At 48.9% G+C, this 20350-nt stretch overlaps 9 protein-coding genes; 4 read left to right on the forward strand and 5 right to left on the reverse strand.

The window, feature by feature from the left end:
* Nucleotides 1–647: 647 nt before the first annotated feature.
* Nucleotides 648–2676, reverse strand: GSBLH_T00003298001 (uncharacterized protein; the record flags this gene model as incomplete). The annotated part of the gene is made up of 5 exons (XM_013042009.1): nucleotides 648–956; nucleotides 987–1361; nucleotides 1392–2206; nucleotides 2236–2286; nucleotides 2319–2676. The coding sequence occupies 5 exons, from the start codon at nucleotides 2674–2676 to the stop codon at nucleotides 648–650; spliced, it is 1908 nt and encodes a 635-aa protein (XP_012897463.1).
* Nucleotides 2677–3151: 475 nt separating this feature from the next.
* Nucleotides 3152–4702, reverse strand: GSBLH_T00003299001 (uncharacterized protein; the record flags this gene model as incomplete). The annotated part of the gene is made up of 4 exons (XM_013042010.1): nucleotides 3152–3643; nucleotides 3676–3954; nucleotides 3990–4286; nucleotides 4319–4702. The coding sequence occupies 4 exons, from the start codon at nucleotides 4700–4702 to the stop codon at nucleotides 3152–3154; spliced, it is 1452 nt and encodes a 483-aa protein (XP_012897464.1).
* A 534-nt stretch (nucleotides 4703–5236) lies between these two features.
* On the forward strand, nucleotides 5237–5958 carry GSBLH_T00003300001 (uncharacterized protein; the record flags this gene model as incomplete). XM_013042011.1 has 1 exon in its annotated part: nucleotides 5237–5958. One exon carries the CDS (start codon nucleotides 5237–5239, stop codon nucleotides 5531–5533), a length of 297 nt encoding a protein of 98 aa, XP_012897465.1. The 3' UTR covers nucleotides 5534–5958.
* Nucleotides 5959–6105: 147 nt separating this feature from the next.
* GSBLH_T00003301001 (uncharacterized protein) lies at nucleotides 6106–9051 on the reverse strand (the record flags this gene model as incomplete). Its single annotated transcript, XM_013042012.1, has 1 exon — nucleotides 6106–9051. The coding sequence occupies one exon, from the start codon at nucleotides 9049–9051 to the stop codon at nucleotides 6106–6108; it is 2946 nt and encodes a 981-aa protein (XP_012897466.1).
* Nucleotides 9052–12099: 3048 nt separating this feature from the next.
* On the forward strand, nucleotides 12100–12969 carry GSBLH_T00003302001 (uncharacterized protein). XM_013042013.1 has 2 exons: nucleotides 12100–12235; nucleotides 12270–12969. The coding sequence occupies exons 1-2, from the start codon at nucleotides 12179–12181 to the stop codon at nucleotides 12915–12917; spliced, it is 705 nt and encodes a 234-aa protein (XP_012897467.1). The 5' UTR covers nucleotides 12100–12178; the 3' UTR covers nucleotides 12918–12969.
* A 1189-nt stretch (nucleotides 12970–14158) lies between these two features.
* On the reverse strand, nucleotides 14159–16229 carry GSBLH_T00007124001 (uncharacterized protein; the record flags this gene model as incomplete). Its single annotated transcript, XM_013042014.1, has 3 exons — nucleotides 14159–14175; nucleotides 14213–16064; nucleotides 16089–16229. 3 exons carry the CDS (start codon nucleotides 16227–16229, stop codon nucleotides 14159–14161), a joined length of 2010 nt encoding a protein of 669 aa, XP_012897468.1.
* A 1273-nt stretch (nucleotides 16230–17502) lies between these two features.
* On the forward strand, nucleotides 17503–17956 carry GSBLH_T00003304001 (uncharacterized protein; the record flags this gene model as incomplete). The annotated part of the gene is made up of 2 exons (XM_013042015.1): nucleotides 17503–17701; nucleotides 17733–17956. 2 exons carry the CDS (start codon nucleotides 17503–17505, stop codon nucleotides 17954–17956), a joined length of 423 nt encoding a protein of 140 aa, XP_012897469.1.
* A 10-nt stretch (nucleotides 17957–17966) lies between these two features.
* On the reverse strand, nucleotides 17967–18544 carry GSBLH_T00003305001 (uncharacterized protein; the record flags this gene model as incomplete). Its single annotated transcript, XM_013042016.1, has 3 exons — nucleotides 17967–18107; nucleotides 18140–18223; nucleotides 18254–18544. The coding sequence occupies 3 exons, from the start codon at nucleotides 18542–18544 to the stop codon at nucleotides 17967–17969; spliced, it is 516 nt and encodes a 171-aa protein (XP_012897470.1).
* Nucleotides 18545–19277: 733 nt separating this feature from the next.
* Nucleotides 19278–20337, forward strand: GSBLH_T00003306001 (uncharacterized protein; the record flags this gene model as incomplete). XM_013042017.1 has 2 exons in its annotated part: nucleotides 19278–19398; nucleotides 19432–20337. 2 exons carry the CDS (start codon nucleotides 19278–19280, stop codon nucleotides 20319–20321), a joined length of 1011 nt encoding a protein of 336 aa, XP_012897471.1. The 3' UTR covers nucleotides 20322–20337.
* Nucleotides 20338–20350: the final 13 nt, after the last annotated feature.

A 20350-nucleotide genomic window follows, 5' to 3' on the forward strand; every position in this document is an offset into this window, starting at 1 on the left:
AGTTCCAGCAATGTTTGAGCCAAGTGCAAACGCTTTTGAAGAGCGTGGAGTGTCTGCTTCGAACGCGATCGGGCGTGTCCAAATACGCGGAGCTTCTCTCGTCGGTGACGATTTCTCTGTTTTCGCTCGCTCCCTCGCAAATTCCCTCGTTTTACTCGTTTGTTTTGCAGCATTGGCCAATGTACAACTCGGAGAAAGTAGCGGTGAAGGCGGTGTGGAACGCGTAGATCGTGTCGTTCATCGACCTGCTCGAAAACCTGATGGCCTCTTCGCCTCCGCTGAATCTGACGCCCTTTTTGCGCGACATCGCTCGCAAAGTGTTCAAGAAAGTGTGTCGCGAGCTGCTCGGAAGCCACCTGGTGGTCAGCAAGCGCGCTGCGTATTTCCTGCAGAATTATTATCTCCGAAGCAACTATATCGCGATGGACGACGCCATTCTAACGACTGTGAAGAAGACGCTGAACGAGGGAAGTAGGCTTCGGAAGGGCGATCGAAGTGTAGTGGATCACTGGAACGAAGTCGTCGCGATGGCCTGCGATAAAGCATTCGATATGATTTTAGATGCCCTCTAGTCATTTACTCTCATGTACAATTGGCTTGTTTCTTCACAAACACTCCATAAAAGACAAAAAACGCTTCTTGCTTGCTCACTTTCGATGTCGCTTCGGCATTTTGATCGGATCGATGATCGTTCCCATGCGCGTCTTCACTTCCGGCTTCGTCAAACTCAAGAACGAGCTCTTGCTGTTCCACTCTCTTCCCAGCGGCTTCCGCATCGCGCGTTCGTACTGTTCGCGCGACGTAAACGGGAACGGCACGCCCTCCACGCGCATCGCGCGCTCCCTTGCCTCCGCCTTTTGATTGATAATCACATGTTCCAAGTGCGAATCGCTTCGTTCCGGCATCTCCACTTCCGGTTTCGGTTCGCGGCGTCTTCGCTTCGGCTTCGGCGCATCCTATCCATCAACCCGGACCTCTGTTTCCACGATTCCAGCCCAGCTGCCCCAGCCCTCCATCTCCCAATCGTTCTGGATGTGATGTTTCTCCTTGTACTCCTCCCTCTCTCGCTCGATCACCTCCGCCTTCGTCTCCGCGAACTCTTGCTCCGCTCCTGCATCCGCGAACGCCTGCGCCATGAGCGCTTCTTGGTCCAATTCGTCCTCGAACCCCAGGATTCCCTTCACCGGTCCCTTTCGTTTCGGTTCCGACGATTTCTCGATGATTACCACCTTCGGACCCTTGTCATCCTCCGGTTTCTCCTGTTTCCCTGGTTTCCCTGGTTTCCCTGATTCGGTGGACGGCGTTTTCTGCATGGATCCATCCTGGTTCATCCGCGCCGTTCGCTTCGCAGAGGCTCGTTCCTATCTCTGAGGTTTCCCCAGTTTCCCCACTTCCAGTCTGGCGACAGCGGCCTGCACATCCACGCCGTCCTCCTCCTTCTCCTTCTCCTTCGTCCCTCGCTCTCCATGACTCACGTTATCACGCGCTGCCGCCAGCCACGGATTCTCCCCCGCGGGTTCGTCCAGCAGCGCGTCATCCGCCTCCGATTCCCCGCGGGATCCCGCTTCGGCTTCGCTGAGATCGTCCAGCAAATGGCTTCGCGAGTCCTTCGGCTCTGCCGCGTTGTCTTGGACCGAACTGGGAATTGCCGAGTCGTCCTCGAAGAGGCTGGGAATTGCCGGAGCCTCGAAGAGCGGCTTGACGGTGATCGGGTCCTTCACCTCCAGGCTTTTCCCTTCGCGCTTCGCTCTCCGCACCACGCCGCCGCTCAGCGCTTCGCGGATCGCCGCCGCCTTCTCCGATTCCTCCTCCTCCGGTTTCTCCGATTTCCCCAGTTTCTCCGATTTCTCCTCTTCTGGGTCGGATTCCCGCGATTCGTGTTCGAATTCCTGGTCGAACTCCTTCTCTTCCTGCAGCGCCTGGATGAGTTTCTGCGCTTCTTGGCGGGCTTCTTCGCGTTGCCGCTGCAGCGCGCGCTTCATGAAGTCCATCCTGCGTCCCACGCCCCCTCGCTGCCCTACTGGAACACGCCGCGCTGCGTCGTCGCCGCGTCCCCGTCGATTTCCGCGAGAACCGACTGCGCCTCCCGCAGCAACGCGTCGTTCCCCGCGGTTTCCGCGTCGTCGCTGGAGGAGTCCGCGTCGTTCTCGCCTTCGATGCGTCGGCGAAGACGCTCGCCCTCGCGCAGCTGCTCGTTGATCGCTTCCTACGCTGGGATCTGCACGGAACGCCTACGCGAGTCGCGGCGTTCGCCATGCCGCCGTGCTGCAGCGCGCGTTTCACCCACTATACATCTCGCAGAAAACCGCGGAACCCACCTTGGAGGTGTTCTTGTGCTTTAACGACATGCGCTCTTGCACACGCTTGAGAGCGTCCTTCTCGAGGAGCTCGCGGTAGAGCTCGGGGTCGGTTTGTTTCAGCATCTAGGCGATGAATGATGATTGGACGGAGAACAACCTCACGCTCCTCGGCTTTGCGCTTCTCCTCGGCTTTCTTGTGGATCTTTCGGTACTTCTTGCTCTTGATCTTGTTGATTCGCTTGTTTTTCTGCTCTTGGTAGAACAAGATCGACTTCATCTGGGCGAGCTCGCGATTCCGCGCTCGGACCTCTTCGACACTGAGTTTGTTCAACTCCAAGTCTTGGTTCTCCTTGTCACGCACTCCTTTCTCCTTCATTTCACTCTTCTCCAAAATCTGATTCTAACTCCCAACCTATATGCACGTACCACATCGATCTCCTTTTCTAGTTCGGTTGTTGGCTCAAACTTCGAGGCTAACGAGTTGGAGGATGTCTTGAAGCTGTTTGGAGCTGCGTCTTCAAAGCGGAGAAAGTCTTCATTTCGGTTTTTCAAAACGATCCCTCCCCACAGAGATACTTGGCCTTTGCTTTCTTCGTATGCAACCTAGAAAAGAATCGCATTAAGAATCAAAAGGTACATTTCTTTCCAACTTTTCTCGCTGATGGCGAGGCAATGCTGCCGACACTTTTGTCTATGCAATCATTCCACTGTAACAAGCATAATACTTTTGATTTTGAAATCTGAGTCACTTTCTGTCGCAAACTACTAAACTCGGCAGAATCACCAAGTTGGCCGACGAGTGCCTCCATACTAAGTCCTTGCTCTTTCGGAGTTCCGCTCATAGTGCAAACTTAAACGAATGGGACAGAATTGTTGACTTGGTCAATCGCAGACAAAAATCCCCCGAAAAATGGAATTGCAAAAGTATGGAAACAAACAATCCAAAACTCTTCTCCCAGCTTCATATTCTTCTCGATCGTTCCCCACTCGCGATAGAACGCCTCGGCGATCTTCACTCCCGTCTCGATATCCTTCGTTCCGCACATCTCTCGAATACTGTGCATCGCGAGCTGCGGAATGCCGCAATCCGCCGTGAGAACTCCGAGCTGCGTGCTGATGCGCGGTCCGACGGTCGATCCCTCCCTCATATCCTGCTTCTTGACGGAGGACTGGAGATCGAGGCGGTTCTTCTTGCAGAGATAACGCATGACGGCAGCGGAGGGAGCGGACGTCGCCATGTTCTGCGAGGCAGCGAAGGACATCACGACGCCCTTGTTGAGGATGCAGCGATGGTTGCTCTCGGTCTTGTCGCTGTACTCCGGATTGAAGGCGTGCGAGACGTCCTAGCCATCAAAGAAAAGAACAAAAAAGCGACGTAGGACAGCAAGAACGACTTGCGAATGGCCTGGCTGACGTTCGATTCGCCCGACAATTGACTGATGATCGTGCGAAGACTCGTGCTCTCCGCGCCGGCAAGCGAAGCAGAGCCGATTTCCTCGTGGTCGAAGAGGGCGAGCACGCGAACCATGTGGTCGTCGGCGACTGGCTGCTCGAGAGACTGCAGGAATCCGTGCAGACCGCAGTAGGTCATCGAGAGATTGTCGATCTTGCCGCTGAAGATGAATTCGTCGTGGATTCCGCCGATGGTTGCGGGCTAGAAGGGATGATGCGAGACAAGAGAGAAGGTACGGTTGGATCGTAGAGATAGCAGTCCATGTCAAGAACAGATTCGGCAGAGACGCCGGCCTCCTTGCAGATCAAGTCGACGAGCTCTTTGGGGTGGCGATTGTAAATGTCCACTTCGCTCTCCTTCTCGTCCAGGGAACCAAGACCAAAGATGGGGAGAAGTTGCGTTTCCTTGTTGAACTCCACTCTGTCACCCTTTCGCTCCTTTTCATCGGAGAGATGAATGGCAAGCGATGGAATAAAGCACAAAGCTTTATGGAGATCGAATATCTTGGTTTCAATGCGGCCTTCTTTCTCGCACTACTCAAATCACTTCGGTTGCATTTCCCTACAATCAGGCGTCCTGCGAGAGAGAGATCACGATCTGCCCATGTATAGAACTTACCTCCTCCATACATCTCCACTCCCAACATCAAATGTCCCTTCGACTCCTGCTTCGAAATAGGCTTGAGCTTTAGCGACGGGGAATCGGTGTGTGCAGCCACAATAGCGAACCCGTCTCCCTTTTGGAATTCCTTTCCAACACAAAAAGCAAAGAGTGATGTCTCGTTTCGGGTGAAAAAGTAGCGTCCATTGGGCTGTACCTTATCATCCCAAACCTCTTTCTCACTGAGGCGAGTAAAACCGGCAGCCTGCAGTTGTTGGATACAGGTCTTTACGACATGGAATTGGGTAGGTGTTTTCCTTAAGAAATCAATAAATCCGGTGGCAGACATGAATAAAATACTCTGCTCTGTTTATTTTTGTTCACCCAATAGATTTTATTCTAAACTATTTGGGACAATTCTTCATTATTTTCGTATCTTTCATCAGGATAGGCGTGTGCATATAGTATGGTAATAAAGAACCTTGATAAACTGCCTCTTGATATGTTATTTTTCGTGAGGTATGTTAACAGATATTATAATGAAATATGGAAGCAAATCCAAAGTGATATGAAGAATTTCAATACACGGTATGCTAAAAATAAGAATGCCAGATTTCGGTTTGGAAAGCTTACCCAGCTAACTATGATACTCCTACGTTTCTGTTTCAAGACCAATATGGTTAAAAAATGCAGGGAATGCTGCGTCACAATTATGAATAGCTTGGGTCTTGTTATTACTGAAGATCAATTTAAAGAGTTTATTGAGAATATTACGAGAAATAAGCGAGTTGTGGATATTATTGTTTTAGCGAAAAATAGTAATGTTGATTTGCAGAAGCCTATGAATTTTCAGTTTGATTGTCATACATGTCCACCGGGGATCATGCGTTTAATAGCTATTTTCGCTGAATATGAGGTGAAAGTGATAGGTAATGAAATTAACTCAATTAGCAGTGGTCATCAAAGTACTATAACTCCTGCTGTGCTCCTTTTTGGTGTTCAAACTTTTCCTATACGAAGGTATGATGAATTCAATTCTTATAAACATATAGGCCTATTAATACGTATAATTGCTCCAATTTATTATCTTACCCGCACCAATTGTCCACGAATACTGGTCAAATCGCAATTCCCTCCGGTCATTATCAGGAGGGTAGACAAACGGACCCGTCACAAATAGCGAACATTGTATTACAAGAACAAAATCCTAGTAATATGGAAGATAACAAGGCATCCGCTGCTCTCTTGCATCAAATGCCAGATCACGATGCTAGTTTCTTGAGTGATTCATCTCCTTTTTCTGTTTCTCTCAGTCCGATAGACTCAGAACCATCTTCTTTCTATGGAGTAGAAGAATACTTAACAATCTCCGTGAACGATGGATTGACTGATTGTTGATATCTCCTAAACTTACCTTTGAATAGCGTCGAATCCATTTCCACCAAAGATCCTCTTCCTATGGATCCTCCATACTTCTCCCTTCCTCCTATTAATACTGTGAGCGCAATTAGTTTATCTGAGCCTTCTTCGGCAAGGTTTGACATTTGACAACTTGTAGGAAGCTCTAACCTGCCAATTTTCTCTTGAGTTATTGCTTGTGACAAATGAATCATTGTTTACAAACACAAAATAGATTCGAGAGGGAATGATCTACATAAGGGAATTCATTTCTCATAGTCATAATGCCACGCCCTACTTTCCTTTGAAGGAAGGAAAAAACGATTGCAACAAACAGGTCCTTAACTATCCAGTTTAAACCTTCACATCCTTCTTAGTAACGGTCTTCTTCGTCTCATTCTTTCCGCTCTTCTTCATGTTCTTCTTCGTCTTCACTCCGCCCACAGCCTTTCTTCTTCTGCTGATACGGATCAGCAGGAGGATGACAACTGCGACGATGATGATCACCACCACCACCAGGATGATGATCGTGAAAATCGCCAGGCAAGCTCCGGAGGGCTTCTCCCACTCTCCATCGGTCGCTCCCAGCACGCAGGCACGCTTCTGCGTACCGATGTAATTTCCCTGGTTGGCGCAGTCGTAGACGGCCGTCTCTCCCACCACCGTGGTGGGGAAGAAGCCATCAGCGCGGCACTGTCCCTTGCGAACGTAGATCACAATCTCCACGCGAACCGCACCCGACGGATTGCTTCCCGTAATGGTGAAAGGCCGCTCGGTGATGGCGAGTTCCACCGTGGGGATACCCGAGATCTCTCCGGTCTCCTTATTCAGCGTCAGGCCGGTCGGCAGCGGCCGATCCACGCTGAACTCGGTGATGATGTTATCGTACGTGGGGACGGAAGTGGTGCGGCTCGTGCCCACCACAAACTCATAGGTGGACTGCGGGTAGATCAGGTTCAGCGGCACCTTGTAGCGGCAGCGATCATTGCGAGGCTCGCCCAGCTGGCCGTTCGAACACTCTCTGTACATGTACCCGGTGAATCCCTCCTCGCACATCGCGGGTGAGATCTGGCCTTCGCCCACCGTGGGATATCCGTCCACACCCGGACACATCGCGCCCTCACTCTTGCAGTAGTAGAAGAGGAAGGAGCTCAACTGAATCTTGCTCGAAGCCGTGTCTTCGATGATCCACTTGAAGTTCTTGAACGGCAGCACGTTCATGGGCGTTTCGAACACGTTGATGGCACGCAGGGCGATCGGGACGGACACTTCCGAGGCGAAGTTCATGTACTCCGCATCCTCTGTGTCGGCGTTGTTGCCCATCAGAGAGAACTGCAGAGCGGGCAGGGCGGTCCACGACAGAATTCCGTATTTGTTGAAGAGCGTTCCCTCGAGATTTTCCACCGTCCAGTTGATGTACGAGTTCACATCGTTACTGAATTGCTTGTAGGTCAGCAAGTCATAGTCCAGAAGGCTGCTCAGCGGCAGAGGGGTCTCGGATTCCTGTGACTCCGCCTCACAGTCCGTGCCCGTGACAGAAGAGTACGTATCCAGGACCATCGAGCACTCCTCCACACCGAAGATACCCGTGGCATCGAACACAATATCGGTGGCCACGTTGGCAGGATTGTGGATCTCGATTGCGAGCACGTTCGTGCCCACCACAGCTCCCTGCATCGGCAGGATGATGTGGAAGCCAGAGTAGACAGTGCTATCGTGCTCCGCAATCGCGGGCGTAGAGGCGGTGAAGTCCTTCTCCAGATTGAAGCGAGCCACGCGGACGCCGTTGAAGTAGGCGGCGATTCCTCCGTTGTAGAGGATACGCACGTTCAGCACTTGGTAGTCGTCGAGGTTGGGCAGATCGAAGGTCTTTCGGAGGTAGGTGGTCACAAAGTCGCTGGTGCCAATCGCAGAAGGGAGCATCGACTGCCAGGTCGAGTCGTCGAACGAAGCGGTGGTCCAGGAACTATCCACAGTCTCCGCCTTCAAGACCTTCCACTCCGTGACGGTGATTTGGAAGGGGAGGTAGGACGAGAAAGTGGTGCTGGAAAAAGAGGGCTTCGTTTCGGACTCGCCGACCGGCTTGGTATCGAAAATGGTGGCGCCCACATCCACGGTCATCATGTATCCTCCGGGAATGAACCAGCCGTCTCCATTCTTATCGAAAGCGTAGAACGTGTAGATGCCGTTATCCAGACAACGGTCCAGATAGAGCAGAGAGTTGCTATTGAGAGCTCGGCTGATCGAGGCGAGCAATTCCCCTCCATCTCCGCGTCCCTTGAACAGCTTGTAGGAGCACTCGCTAGCATAGTTATCGATTCGCATCTTGGAAGTCATCATCGAGCGCTTGCCAGAGCAAGGAGACACGTCGAAGTTGATCGTAGTCGACACAGACTCGCCCGTCGTCGCCTTCTTGGCAGAGATCGTGTAGTCCTTCGCGGGTGCATTCACCGTGGCCGTTCCGTAAATCACACCGCTCTGCGAGCAGATCTTCACGCCCTCCGGCAATTCCGGAGAGACAGTGAAGTCGCGATACAGATCGCTGGAAGGATAGACCTCGGCCATCTCCACATCCTTGATCACCACCACAGTTCCGTATTCCAAGTTAGGAACCTCCCGGTTCGTGTTGTCGCTGAACATATCGATTCGGTTGATCTTCCAGATGCAGGAAGACTCATTTCCCGTCCCGATATCCTCGAACTTGTACTGGTTGTACGGGGAATTGTTCTTCAGCCAGATCTTCTTCGTCTGGCCCAACAGGGACCAACCCAGTCCCGTGTACTCACCCAGTTTCGTCCAGTCCGTGTCCACACTGTTCTTTCCGTACACCTTGAGCTGGCGAGGCTGCTTGCCCTCCTCAGAGTAGGAAACCTGGATGAGGATCGAAGAGATCCACTCGCGACGATCGTTGTTGAACGTGATCGAGACCGAGTTGGAGACGCATACAGTGCAAGCGATGAAGTCGGAGTGATGGAAGGTGAAGGGACCGTGCATTTGTTGGATCGCTCCCGACGCCTGGTAGGTATACTCGAACACACGGCTGTATTCGTTATTTCCCATCAGGCTCAGCGCCGCGTTGAACGTCGAGTTGGTGCTCTCGTCCGAGTTGGCGATCAAAGCGATCGCGATCGTGTTGGATCCAGTCTGCAAGTAGGTCGTCGCGCTCGCCTCCTCATAGGTCTCTTCGTCCATCGTCTCATAGGTCATCAACTTGACAGGGAACGACATCTGGCGGAAAATGAGCGACGGATAGATGTTGCTGATGGCAGCCGTCGTGCTGACCTCCGTAATACCGTTCATGAAGATCGGGATATTGTTCAGGTAGATGGCAATACCGTATTTATAGCGCACCGAAACAACGAATCCAGCAATGTTGTCCAGACTGTCGATAGAGAAAGTCTTCTTGTAGAGCTGGACGCGGTTCGTAGAGGCCGGGAAGGATCCGGAAGAAGCCTCTGTCCAGCCGGAGGTATCAGCAGAGTACCAGTTTTCAGGAACCTCTCCCGTCTTGTAGAACCAGTTATCCGAAGGATGGATAGGATAGTTGATACTGACGAAGTAGGAGGTCTCCAGACCCAGATAATTGTTGTAGCGAGCACGCAGAAGAGTGTCCCACTCATTCGAGCCCAGAAGGGTGTTGACATACAGGTACGAACCAGAATCCCAGCTGGCTAATGAGCTAAAAACATCGATTCCAATGCGAGGAATCGTGATACACAAGTTCTCTCGAACATCTGTGGCCGTCGGCTGACCACTGCTGATAGCGACACTGTACAAAACCGTCTCAGTTTCCGGATCGATCACACTGAAACCCTCGTTCGAAGACATATACTTGTAGGTTCGCAGGATCGTGACCACCATTCCCTCACAAGCATTGATGGTGAGCGTGAATGTGGAGCTCATCGAGAGGGAGGCTGAAGTGACAGTGAACGTTGTCTGAGCGAGAGGAGCTCTAGCATATCCACTGACTGTGCAGCTATCAGCATCAAAAGTTAATCCATCAGGAAGCAGCTGACTGTTGCTCAGAGTACAATTAGAAACTTCGATGCTTGTAGGAGTAATGTGAACCTCTTCCAGGTCCACGTAGTAAGAATAGCTATCCTTCTCATAGGAGAAGGAGGTCGGGGTTTCCGAAATGAGACAGGTCATGGGCATAAGCTCAAAGACCAGTAAAGTCGAGTCGGTAGAGGAGACCACATTGAAGCGGTAATATCTATAAAGATCAGCCGACCAATAGCTATAGAAATTATTGTAAGCGGAGGATTCACCATTCCTGATGGTCAGCAAAGGATTGTAGACTGAGCTATCCACAGATCCATACACATTGGCAACAGCAATATTGTTGGACTCCGAATTAATGTAATAGCGCATTCCATTAATGTACGGGGCAGAAAGAGGATCCATCATGTAGCTAACCTTGATGTTAGCAATATCACCCGAGAATGTGGCGCTGGTGCCTTTGTTCATGTCAAAAATGTTTTCCAAATTACTGCAACTAATCGAAGAGGTATAAGTTACAGAATAAGGATAAATGACGCAGTTCATTTCGGGAATGCCCGAGGCGAGCGCAGCCATGTACGCATCAAAGTCGACCGTGGTAAGTGTCGTTCCAGTAGTAGCATGGATTTCCACAGCCAAAACTCCACTAGTAGCAATCTCACTTCCCATTCGGATGAAGCCACGCATCGAAGCCTCTGGATAGGATCCAGAAGCAGCAGTCGACTGATCAATAGTTCCTTTAGGCATATTATCGCGGAACGCTTCCACTCCATTCACATAAACAACTACTCCGTAGCGATAGTTCAAACGGACCTCATAGGCACTCATTCCAGACACACCCGTAAAGGCCTTGCGGAAATACTGCGTTCCAGAATAGCTTCCGGTCACAGAACCCATGGTCTCCTCGCTCCAAGCACTATCTTGGAAGTCGGTTTGCATCCAGTCAGCAGAATACTGATTCGATAATTTCCATGCCTGATATCTCTTAATCGGGTAGTGCATAGAAAGCGTAAGCTCATCATTGCTATCGGAAAGAAGATAACCCTTGAAGAAAATATTTCCATATTCTCCATAGATCGCCAGGTAGGAACCGGACGCCCAAGAGTCTCCAAAACTATCGGAAAGCTTCAGCGTATACTGATCGTTGCTAGATGAGGTGAGGCAGTCATTAGTATCAGAAATCTCGTTATTCACGAAAGGACCGCTCGTATATACAACTGTCTCTCCAGATGATATCGTAAATGACTGTTCGGTACAGTAGCTTTTACACACCATGTAAAACCGTGCATAAGTTTTTCCTGTATCGCAGAGCTCTTCGGCCACTATGCAGTGGAGTGCGAGAAGCGCGAGAACAATTGAGAACATCCTTATTATAATTTAAATAACAGGAATATTTTGATAACCACTTGTGGTCGAGGAATAAAATTAATTATAGTTTCTCAATATGCCCTTTAATTAATACATATGTTAATTCTTCTTCTTCTTTGTAGCAAATTGACTGGACACATCCTGCTAGGCTCTAGACAAAGACTCGGGGCTCTCTTTCCGTTTTTGGAAAGAGTGTTCATATAAGCGAGTTATACGATTTTCTTAAGGTAGACTCAATTTTCAGATAGACAATCTCCTTTCCCAGATGAGGAGCAAAGAATAGCAACTGTTTCTTCTATATATCCTAGTACCCAATTTCTTCCAATAGGATTCGGGGAAAAGCCTTGTGTTTTGTTCTTGAATAGTACTGTCTTTCCCTTCCTTATGAAAAGATTATTGGGATTTCTTTACAAATATGCGAGTTTGTTTTGCACATAGGTTGTGAATTTGACGAAACACAGTACCGTATATCGAGGGAGGGTTATACAGCCCTCCTTCATGCATTCTGTTGACTGCATAAGCATTCCTTTTGAAATTTAACTCTCTACTTATGATTGTCTCAAAGAGTCTATTTGTAGCATTGAATAGAGAATTAGAATGTATTTATGCCCAAATTTTGAAAAAAAGGTCAATCTACTTTTCGAAATGGGTATTTTGCTTCCCTTGATTCTAACGTATTCACGATAACAAGTGATTGCTTTGCCAAAACTGAAAGTCTGGATTTTCTTAATTGTTGAAACAGAACACTTCAGAATATGCTTTTCCCCTTTTATCAAAACAACCCTTAAAGATGAAATCTATAGATGGCTGCTATTCATACTCTCTCTTAAAGTAACATACTATTCCTTCTATTGTTCATATTCTAGGAGCATTCTGATATACTATATGAATTATGCTTGAATGAAATACAGGTATCATGATTACCCCCCTCCATGATAGAGATTGACGGCCAATCGTTTGAATTCTCCACTATTTCATTGACGATTCAAGCTATGTCTTCGGTATTTTGCTCGCTTATTGCCCTAATGTCTAGACTAAGGCTAAGGACTCTGCTAAATCTATGAACCCCATCTTTGCTGCTACTCCCAAGAACTTCCGCATTGGAGGAGATGTTCTGGTATGATAGCGCTCCGTTCGGCCTAATTTCATAGCCTAAGAAGGATCTCTCCCGATTCCTGAAGTGGCCCCGTTACGTGATCATCCAGAGACAGCGTAAGATTCTGAGCCAGCGTCTGAAGGTTCCTCCCACCGTGAACCAGTTCAGCCATGTGTTGGACAAGAACCAGGCTGCTGAGGTGTTCCGTCTGATGAACAAGTACGCTCCTGAGACGGAGGCCGAGAAGAAGGCTCGTCTGGAGGCTGCTGCCAAGGCGAAGGCTGAGGGCAAGCCCGTGGAGGAGAAGCGTGCTCTGGTTGTGAAGTACGGTCTGGACAACGTGACGAAGCTGGTGGAGCGCAAGAAGGCCAAGCTGGTTCTGATTGCCAACGACGTGGATCCCCTGGAGCTGGTGATGTGGCTGCCCGCTCTGTGCCACAAGATGGGCGTTGCGTACGCGATCGTGAGCGGCAAGGGCCGTCTGGGCGCTCTGGTGCACCAGAAGACCGCTACTTGCGTGTGCCTGACGGGAGTGAACCCTGAGGACGAGGCGGCGCTGAACTCGCTGCAGGAGAGCTTCACCGCCAAGTACGCCGAGAACAAGAAGTGGGGTGGCGGTATCATGGGACTGAAGACTCAGCGCAAGCTGAGCATTCGTGCCGCTGCCATCGCTGCTGAGAAGGCCAAGAGAGCTTCTCTCTAAGCTGATTGTGAGGCTACATGAAGAAAGAAAGAAAGGAAGGAAGGGTGGAATCGTCATTGGTGAAGTTTTTGTTTGAAACAAGGAGAGAGCAATAGAATGTATTTATATATGACAACTGATTTATATTGTGGAAAGGAGGGCTGAACTGTCCTCATCAAGACGCTTGGTTTCCTTGGGAATCTATGAGCGTAAGATAAATGCAGATGTAGCTCACCTCAGATAGAGAGGAGTTTAGCTGACAGAGCGCATTTTCGATCGCACTACGCTCTTCTGCTGAAAGTGTTTCACCATTTTGAAGTCTGTTTATTTTTGTACGAATTTGGTTTATGAGTTTCTACGAAAAAGATGCAACGCGATACTTACGTCATTCCTATCTAATATCTTCTCTATATGAGAAAACGACGTCTTCCACGGGTCGGGAAGAGTAGAGATCGTATCCATAAACAAACAGGAACACAAACTATCCAAACAAAGTAAGGATGCAATTTCCCTCTGGTACAAATCTTCGCTTCCTATAGAACCCTTGCTTCCTTCTTCCGTGCGTGGATCTACCTCTGAACATCCTCGCTCCGCAACTAGCTGTTGCTCCTCCAGCAAACTTTCGATTGTATACTTCAAATCATTTGTTTGTTTTTCAGTACACGCTGAGACTCGGATCTGTCCTTTCTCTATATCCACACTGACTTCCCCATTGTATTTCTCCTTCCAGTGCTCGATCATCACTTCGTAATTGTCCCAAAATGTCTGCAAAACGGACGGCGGGGCCTCAATCACTTTGTTCAACAGCTGGTAAGTCGTTACGACCGCTTCGATCCGTTCACACGCTCTTCTCACCGATTCAATTTCCCCGTGAATATATACGCGATCCTTGCTACCGACCACTTCCACCGTGGCTCCTGTCGATGCAATGATTTCTTTGATTTGCCGTCCTTTTGTACCGACAATGTGTGCGATGATCAGCGGGTCAATGCTAAGCAAACAATGCTGCTGTGACAGCACTGCAACTTCCTTTGAAATCGTGTCCATCACGCGAGAGAGCCGCTCGGATAGTTCTGTAGCACTAATGGGAGGCAAAGGTTTGGAAGGATTGTTGGAATTGGAAGCTTCCAAAGGATCCAATGGATCCAATGGATTCAATGGATCCAATGGATTCAAAGGATTCAATGGATCCAAAGGATTCAATGGATTCAAAGGATTCAAAGGATTCAAAGAATTCAAAGGACCCATAGAAACCATAGGAATTATAGGATCGGCAGCACTGGATGTAATAATGAGCTTGGAAGGGTTGCTGACACGAGAAACGTCCATAGGATTGAAAGGCTCCGGCCGTTTCATGCAGTAGACATAGCCTTCGCTGGGCTCCACGTGGATCAAAACGTAGGGATCGTCCGAAGCGATCTTCTTCCCCGTCATGGAGAAATAGTGACACACGCCCGGTGAGATTGGGATTCGTAAAAACAATGCCGGGAACAAGCTCATCAACTCTTCGTAGAGCTGTGCATGTGCTCGATGGATATTGCCCAATTCCCCGCGGATCAACACCGCTCCGCAGGAATCGTGCGAAATATTGCACTGATTCGCTAAAACCACCAGCTTCATCGGGAACGAGCTGGTCGCAAACAGAGTATTCACTGCATTCGTATCGTACTTGTACGAATACGTGGGAGTCCCGCGGAAAACCGCCTCGACCAATGCTTTCGCGGCATCCACGTTCTTTTGTGTTCCAGAAATGGAGAGATCTCCATCTCCTCCAGCCTGCTGGGTCAGCTTGAGAACAGCATTCGTGATGATGTGGATCGATCGGAGGGACCGACACCGATCCACGAGCAGTTGATGAAACTGCTTCAGCGTGATGTGAAGGACATGAGTGACAATTTGATTCGTCTTGATGATGGAATGGATTTCGTTCGATGCCTGCTCGGCGGCCTGCTGCTCTCCCCAAATGATCAGGCGACCGGATTCGCGGCGAGGGAGGATCCGGCAGTTATACTTCGATTGCAGATATGCCCGCGTTTTCCCCTCCTTTCCGAACACTAAACCAATGTGTTCCATGGGGATGGAGCACGGATAAGCGTGGAAGTTCCCTGTGGACTTCTTGAACGCCAGGAATTTCTCCCGGATCTCGGCAATGTCGGCTTCCGCTCCCTCGCATCGCAGCGATCCCGAAGCCGCATGGAACGTCACTTTGAGGTCTTTGTATTGCGACTGCAACGCGGCGAGCGATGGCCGCGACAATTCGTACGCGTAGTAGAAATGGTCTGGACTGAAATGACACCAGAAATGAGTGCGTCTGAAATCCTCCAGCTGCGATTCGATCCACAATTTGGCATCCAAGACGTTCTCTTTTGGTCCGAAAATGCTCAGCCTGGTTTGGATCCCCACACTCTGCTTCGTTTTGACCGCGAATTTCTTCTCCGTTTCCCGGATCGCCGCTCCCTTCATTCCAATCACCACTCTCCCCATCAGCTCTTTGTCTTCCGTCAGACTCTCCACCCAATGATCCGAGAGCCAGGACTGCACGTACGCCGCCGCATTGGTGACGTTGTCATCGAATCCTTCCAGCTCGATCTCGTCCTTTTCGTCCGAAGTCATGACTCGCACTGACACATGATACTTCTTCCGGATCTTATCGATGTGGCTTCCTTTCGATCCAAAAAACGCGCTGCGCAGCTCGAAACGAGAAGGGAGTTTCAGGATAGTGATTCGACTGATGAGATCGAGCGCGGCATTTCGTGCGTCGCGAAGTTTCGCAGAATCTCCACAAACAATCATTTTGAGATTGAACTTATCGATGTGAATCGACACATTGAATTGCTTTTGAATTTGCTGCACTTTCTTTCCGCCATTGTTCAGAAAAAGAGGCAAAGCGAGTTCAGGCAGATCGATCGTTTCGTGGGTTTTGGCGTACTCAGCAAGCATCATTTCGACCCGTTCCGACGCCGCATCGATGTCCGATTGGCATCCACAAAGCTCAATGAACGGCTTTTCCTCACGCGCGCTGAAATTGACTTTGCAGTGGAACCGTTGCTGCAGTTCGCGGACAGTGACTCCTTGATCTCCAATCAGAAAAGAAACGTGAAACGACGAAGGGAGTTCTTGCGTTTTTGAAACGTCCTTCAAGGTCTCTAGAAGCGCGCGAATCGCTTTCTATGCGTTACAATTCCGCCTCACTCGCACTTCGTCATTCTCGCAATCGCTCGGAAACCCGTACAGACAAAGAGCAAACTGCTCCGTATTCACATGCACATATCCGCGGATCTTATGGCTCAACTCCTTAATCCGCTCTCCGCCGTCCCGAAGCAGTCGCTCCATCACAGGCAACGCGATTTCAAACCTCCGGATCTCTTTCGACAGGCTTTTCAAACTCGCCTCGAACGCCTGCAAAGCACGCGGACCGCCCTCGACGATGATCGAGTTGGTTTCTCGCTCAATCTTCACGCTCGTGTAGGTTTTCTCTTCCAGCAAGTGAACAAATCTCCATCCGTTGGCTAGTAGGATTTTCTACCTCAAACACCACGATTCGGACTGTACAAGTTGGAGGGAAGTCGCTGAAAGAGTCAGGGACGTCCAGGAAAGCATGTCTTCGATGAGAGATTGGACTGGTTTCAAGGAGGCAGCTATGATTTGTGACTTCGAAAGAGGTGGAAACCCGGTCCATAGACAACGCAGGCAGGCAGAGAACGTGTGTACGTAATCTTTACGCCGTATTGCTTTTCCATCGTTGAAAACTAAGCGTTGGTGAAGAGACGAAAAACGTACGTGTTGGGAATGATTCCCCCGCAGCTGACGATACACTGATTCCTTTACTTGAACCAACTCACTCGATACCTCGTCTGGCGTGATGTCCAAACCGTTGGAGCGAGACAAAATGATGGACCAAGCAACACAAATAGCACCATGTAACTCTGTTACTTTCTGACGAATATTTTTCAATTGCAAAAACATCCTCTTTTTTTCCTAACCGTTATGGCAAAAGTAAGTAATCACGCTAGTAATATCACCTAATTCCTTCTCCCATGCTTGCTGCCGGCGTATTCCGTACAATTCCTTTTTGTATTTATCGATAATGAGTTGCCTCTATCAATAAGGGATGGACACTGCGTACAACTTGTTTCGTTTCCTTAAGCGAGTAGGAGGAAACTGCTAGATCCTCCTCCAACTGTTCGATAATCGCAGAAATGTTGTCCACTGTGCTATACTTGTGAAACTCTGGGTTTTTACGAATGGCACTCGCTCGGTTCGATAATTGATCTATTACGGACTACGCTTGAACAAAGGGTATAAATCTACAATCGTTGCTGTTCTTCTGTTTTCCAAATCACATAACCTTTGTTTCAAATACTGAATAGCTTCTTTATTAATCGTACATGACTCTTCTTCCCTGCTCATTCCGGCAAGCTGTGTATTTCACAGGGGAAAAGTAATATTTAACATGTAATTGTTATTACTGCCGAAATAAGTAAAATCCCCGTTTTCCTTTCCCACTTTTCTATTTTGGCGCGTTGTTTTTACCATTTTGTGATGGAGAAAACATTCACAGATGATCAAGTTTGAGATGCTCTGTCGCTTCTCTTCGTAGATATCAATGTTTCGTCAAGTCTTCAATTTTCTTGACAAACAAAAATGCGGTCTTGTTTCCTGTGAAAAACTTGGAGAATTAGTGCGCATATCGGGATTTAACCCAACGGAAGCAGAAATCGCGAATATCAAGAGTCGATATTCGGAAAAAACAGGAATCACCTTTGACGAATATATTAAACTACTTTCAGGTCTCGATTGCATCGGTTCCATTTTGAACTTTTCTCTGATGAATAGCAACCGAGGACGATATACGGGGAGCCTTCAAGGTATTTGACAAATATAATGATGGAAAGATCAAAGTGGACTTGTTACGCAATGTGCTTACGCGTGTGGGAGAACCCCTTACAGACCGTGAAGTGGACAATTTCCTGGAAATCATGGGTATGAAAGACAGAGACTATATAGAATACGACGCTCTTTGCAGCCAATTAGCTAGTTATGTGTACGAGTGTTTGTAACAAACGAATCTTAATCGGAAGAGGAGGAGGAAGAGGAAGAAGACGAAGAGGAGGAGGAGGAAGTAAACACTTTACCCAAAATGTTCGACTTAATCTTATGGGGTCCGTGCTTTGGCTTCTTTGCTTTCTTCATTCCCTTCACTTTCACTTTCTAAAAACTGACACAACAGATACACTTTCTACAGCGCCACAAGAGCAAAATCCCTTTCTTACACCTGGAGGAAGAGTAACATAGCGCTTACATTTCTTACATATAATAGGTTGATTCTAAAGTCAACGATCCACAATCACACTTACGACTGGGTATCCAGGGGCAGGAGATGGATTTACAGGATAGGGAGGAGGAACGGGAGTAGGATTGCCTACTTTAAAGTGGAATAATGTGTATACTCGGCATAGGAACAGGCGCTGGTCTGGGCGGATAGGCAGGAGGAATTGGCGCTGGAGGCTGACTTCCTGGAGGCGTATATCCTGGAGGCATATAGGCTGGAGGAGGATAACCCTGAGTCGATGGAGGATAACCTTGAGTAGTGGGAGGATAACCCTGAGTCGATGGAGGATAACCCTGAGTAGTGGGAGGATTTCCATACGGGTTGCTGCTAGTGAATAGACATACGCAAGAACTACTATGGATTCTGCGGATAGCCTGGATACATGTAAAATTAATTATGAGCTTCAAGTATTATCGCGGGAATTCGGTTCTTCAAGTAAGTGTACTCAATTCTCTCGAACAAACAATCATAAGCAACATATTTTACACGATACAGCAGAGAATTTGTGAACATAGACCTCTATGGCTCCATCACACTCCTTGCGCTAACCAACTACACAACATTAGTTTATGGATCATTTTCGGATTCCTCGTAAACAATTAAGAGGAAACAAGGAAAACAGTCCAGCTATTTACGCTCTTCTTGACACACAAAGAGAGGTAGGTTGCTCTCTCTGTGTAACACTAAGAGCAAAATATACATAAGAGTGAAGCCTACCTATAACAGCACGGTTTGTAGAAAGCAAATAATGGTAGTAACAAAGGTGTTCAATAATTACTTTCCTTGATAATCATGGAATAGAGTCATTTTCGGTTCTAGCGCTCATTACCACCCTACGAAAACTTCCATGGATTGGTTAATAGTGCATGAACACAATGCATCATTTTATTTCCTATTTCATGGCGATTTTACTGTCTAATCTTTAATACTAATTCGAAAAATATATCCCCTTATTATTCGTTAATTTGTTTACTATATAGGGGCATATCCAACAATTATATGTCCCTTGAATTGTCGAACTATTGAACCAGTTTTTTCTTATAAAGATCATGTCTGGAGAAAAGAAGCAGAAGCCTGAAGATTTGCTTGCTAAGCTGCGTAAGATAGAGGATAATAAGCATTGCGCTAACTGTGGCGACTATGCGAAGCTCGGTCACACCAATGTGTGCGGTATCTTGTTTGCTGCCTACTTCTTATTTTTAGTTCCTTACAGCTCTTTCGTGTGCCACATGTGTAAATCTGCCCACCAGTCTTTCTCGCACAGAGTGAAGAGTGTTACCATGTCGACCTGGACTCTGAAGGAAGTGCGTGCTCTTTCTGAAAAGCACGGTGGAGGTAACAAGGCTTGCATCGCCAAGTGGCTGTCCCATGGAGATGTCGAGAAGTACAGACCTCACCCCGGCGATTCTCTTGATAAATACAAAAACTTCATTCGTCTCGCTTACGAGGAGAAGATGTTCATGGCGAAGGACGACGCTGAGGAAGAGCCCGCCGAGGAAGCCGAGGAGCAGGCTGAGGAGGCTCCTGCTGCCGCTGCCCCCGCTGAGGAGGAGGAGGACGTGTTCGACGAGGGTCCGAAGAAGAAGGCCGTGAAGAAGGCCGCTCCCAAGAAGGTGCAGCAGCAAGAGGAGGAGGAGGACGTGGACTTCGGTGACGAGGAGCCCGCTGCGGCCGAGGAGAAGCCGAAGAAGAAGGTGGTGAAGAAGGTGGTGAAGAAGGTCGCCAAGAAGCCTGCCGCGAAGGCGCCCAAGTCGCCTCAGGAGGACGATTTCCTGGGAATGAGCCAGCCTTCCCCTGTCCCGGATGCGAAGGCCACCTCCGCAGCTGACGACGTGAACAGCATGTTCGCGCCTGCGCCCGCCGCCTCGCCCGCCCAGGCCGCTGCGCCCGCGCAAGCGGCTGCCTCTCCTGCCCAGGCTCCTCAGGGCCAGCAGGGTCCGCAGGCGATGGCTGGAATGCCCGGCATGGCCGGCAACATGACCCCGCAGCAGTGGATGGCGTACCAGCAGCAGATGGCGTACTACCAGCAGATGGCCTATTACCAGATGGCCTATCAGCGCCAGATGCAGATGGCTCAGCAGGGACAGAAGTAAGGAGAGATTTTGCTATGGAGTGTTTGTGA

The sequence above is a fragment of the Blastocystis hominis genome, assembly GCF_000151665.1.
Source record: "Blastocystis hominis, Singapore isolate B (sub-type 7) whole genome shotgun sequence assembly, scaffold_3".
Classification (NCBI taxonomy): domain Eukaryota; class Bigyra; order Opalinata; family Blastocystidae; genus Blastocystis; species Blastocystis hominis.

Coding starts and splice junctions, on each gene's coding strand:
- GSBLH_T00003302001 (XM_013042013.1), top strand. CDS start 12,179: ATGAACCCCATCTTTGCTGCTACTCCCAAGAACTTCCGCATTGGAGGA. Junction 12,236..12,269: donor GCATTGGAGGAGATGTTCTG/GTATGATAGCGC, acceptor CTAATTTCATAG/CCTAAGAAGGATCTCTCCCG.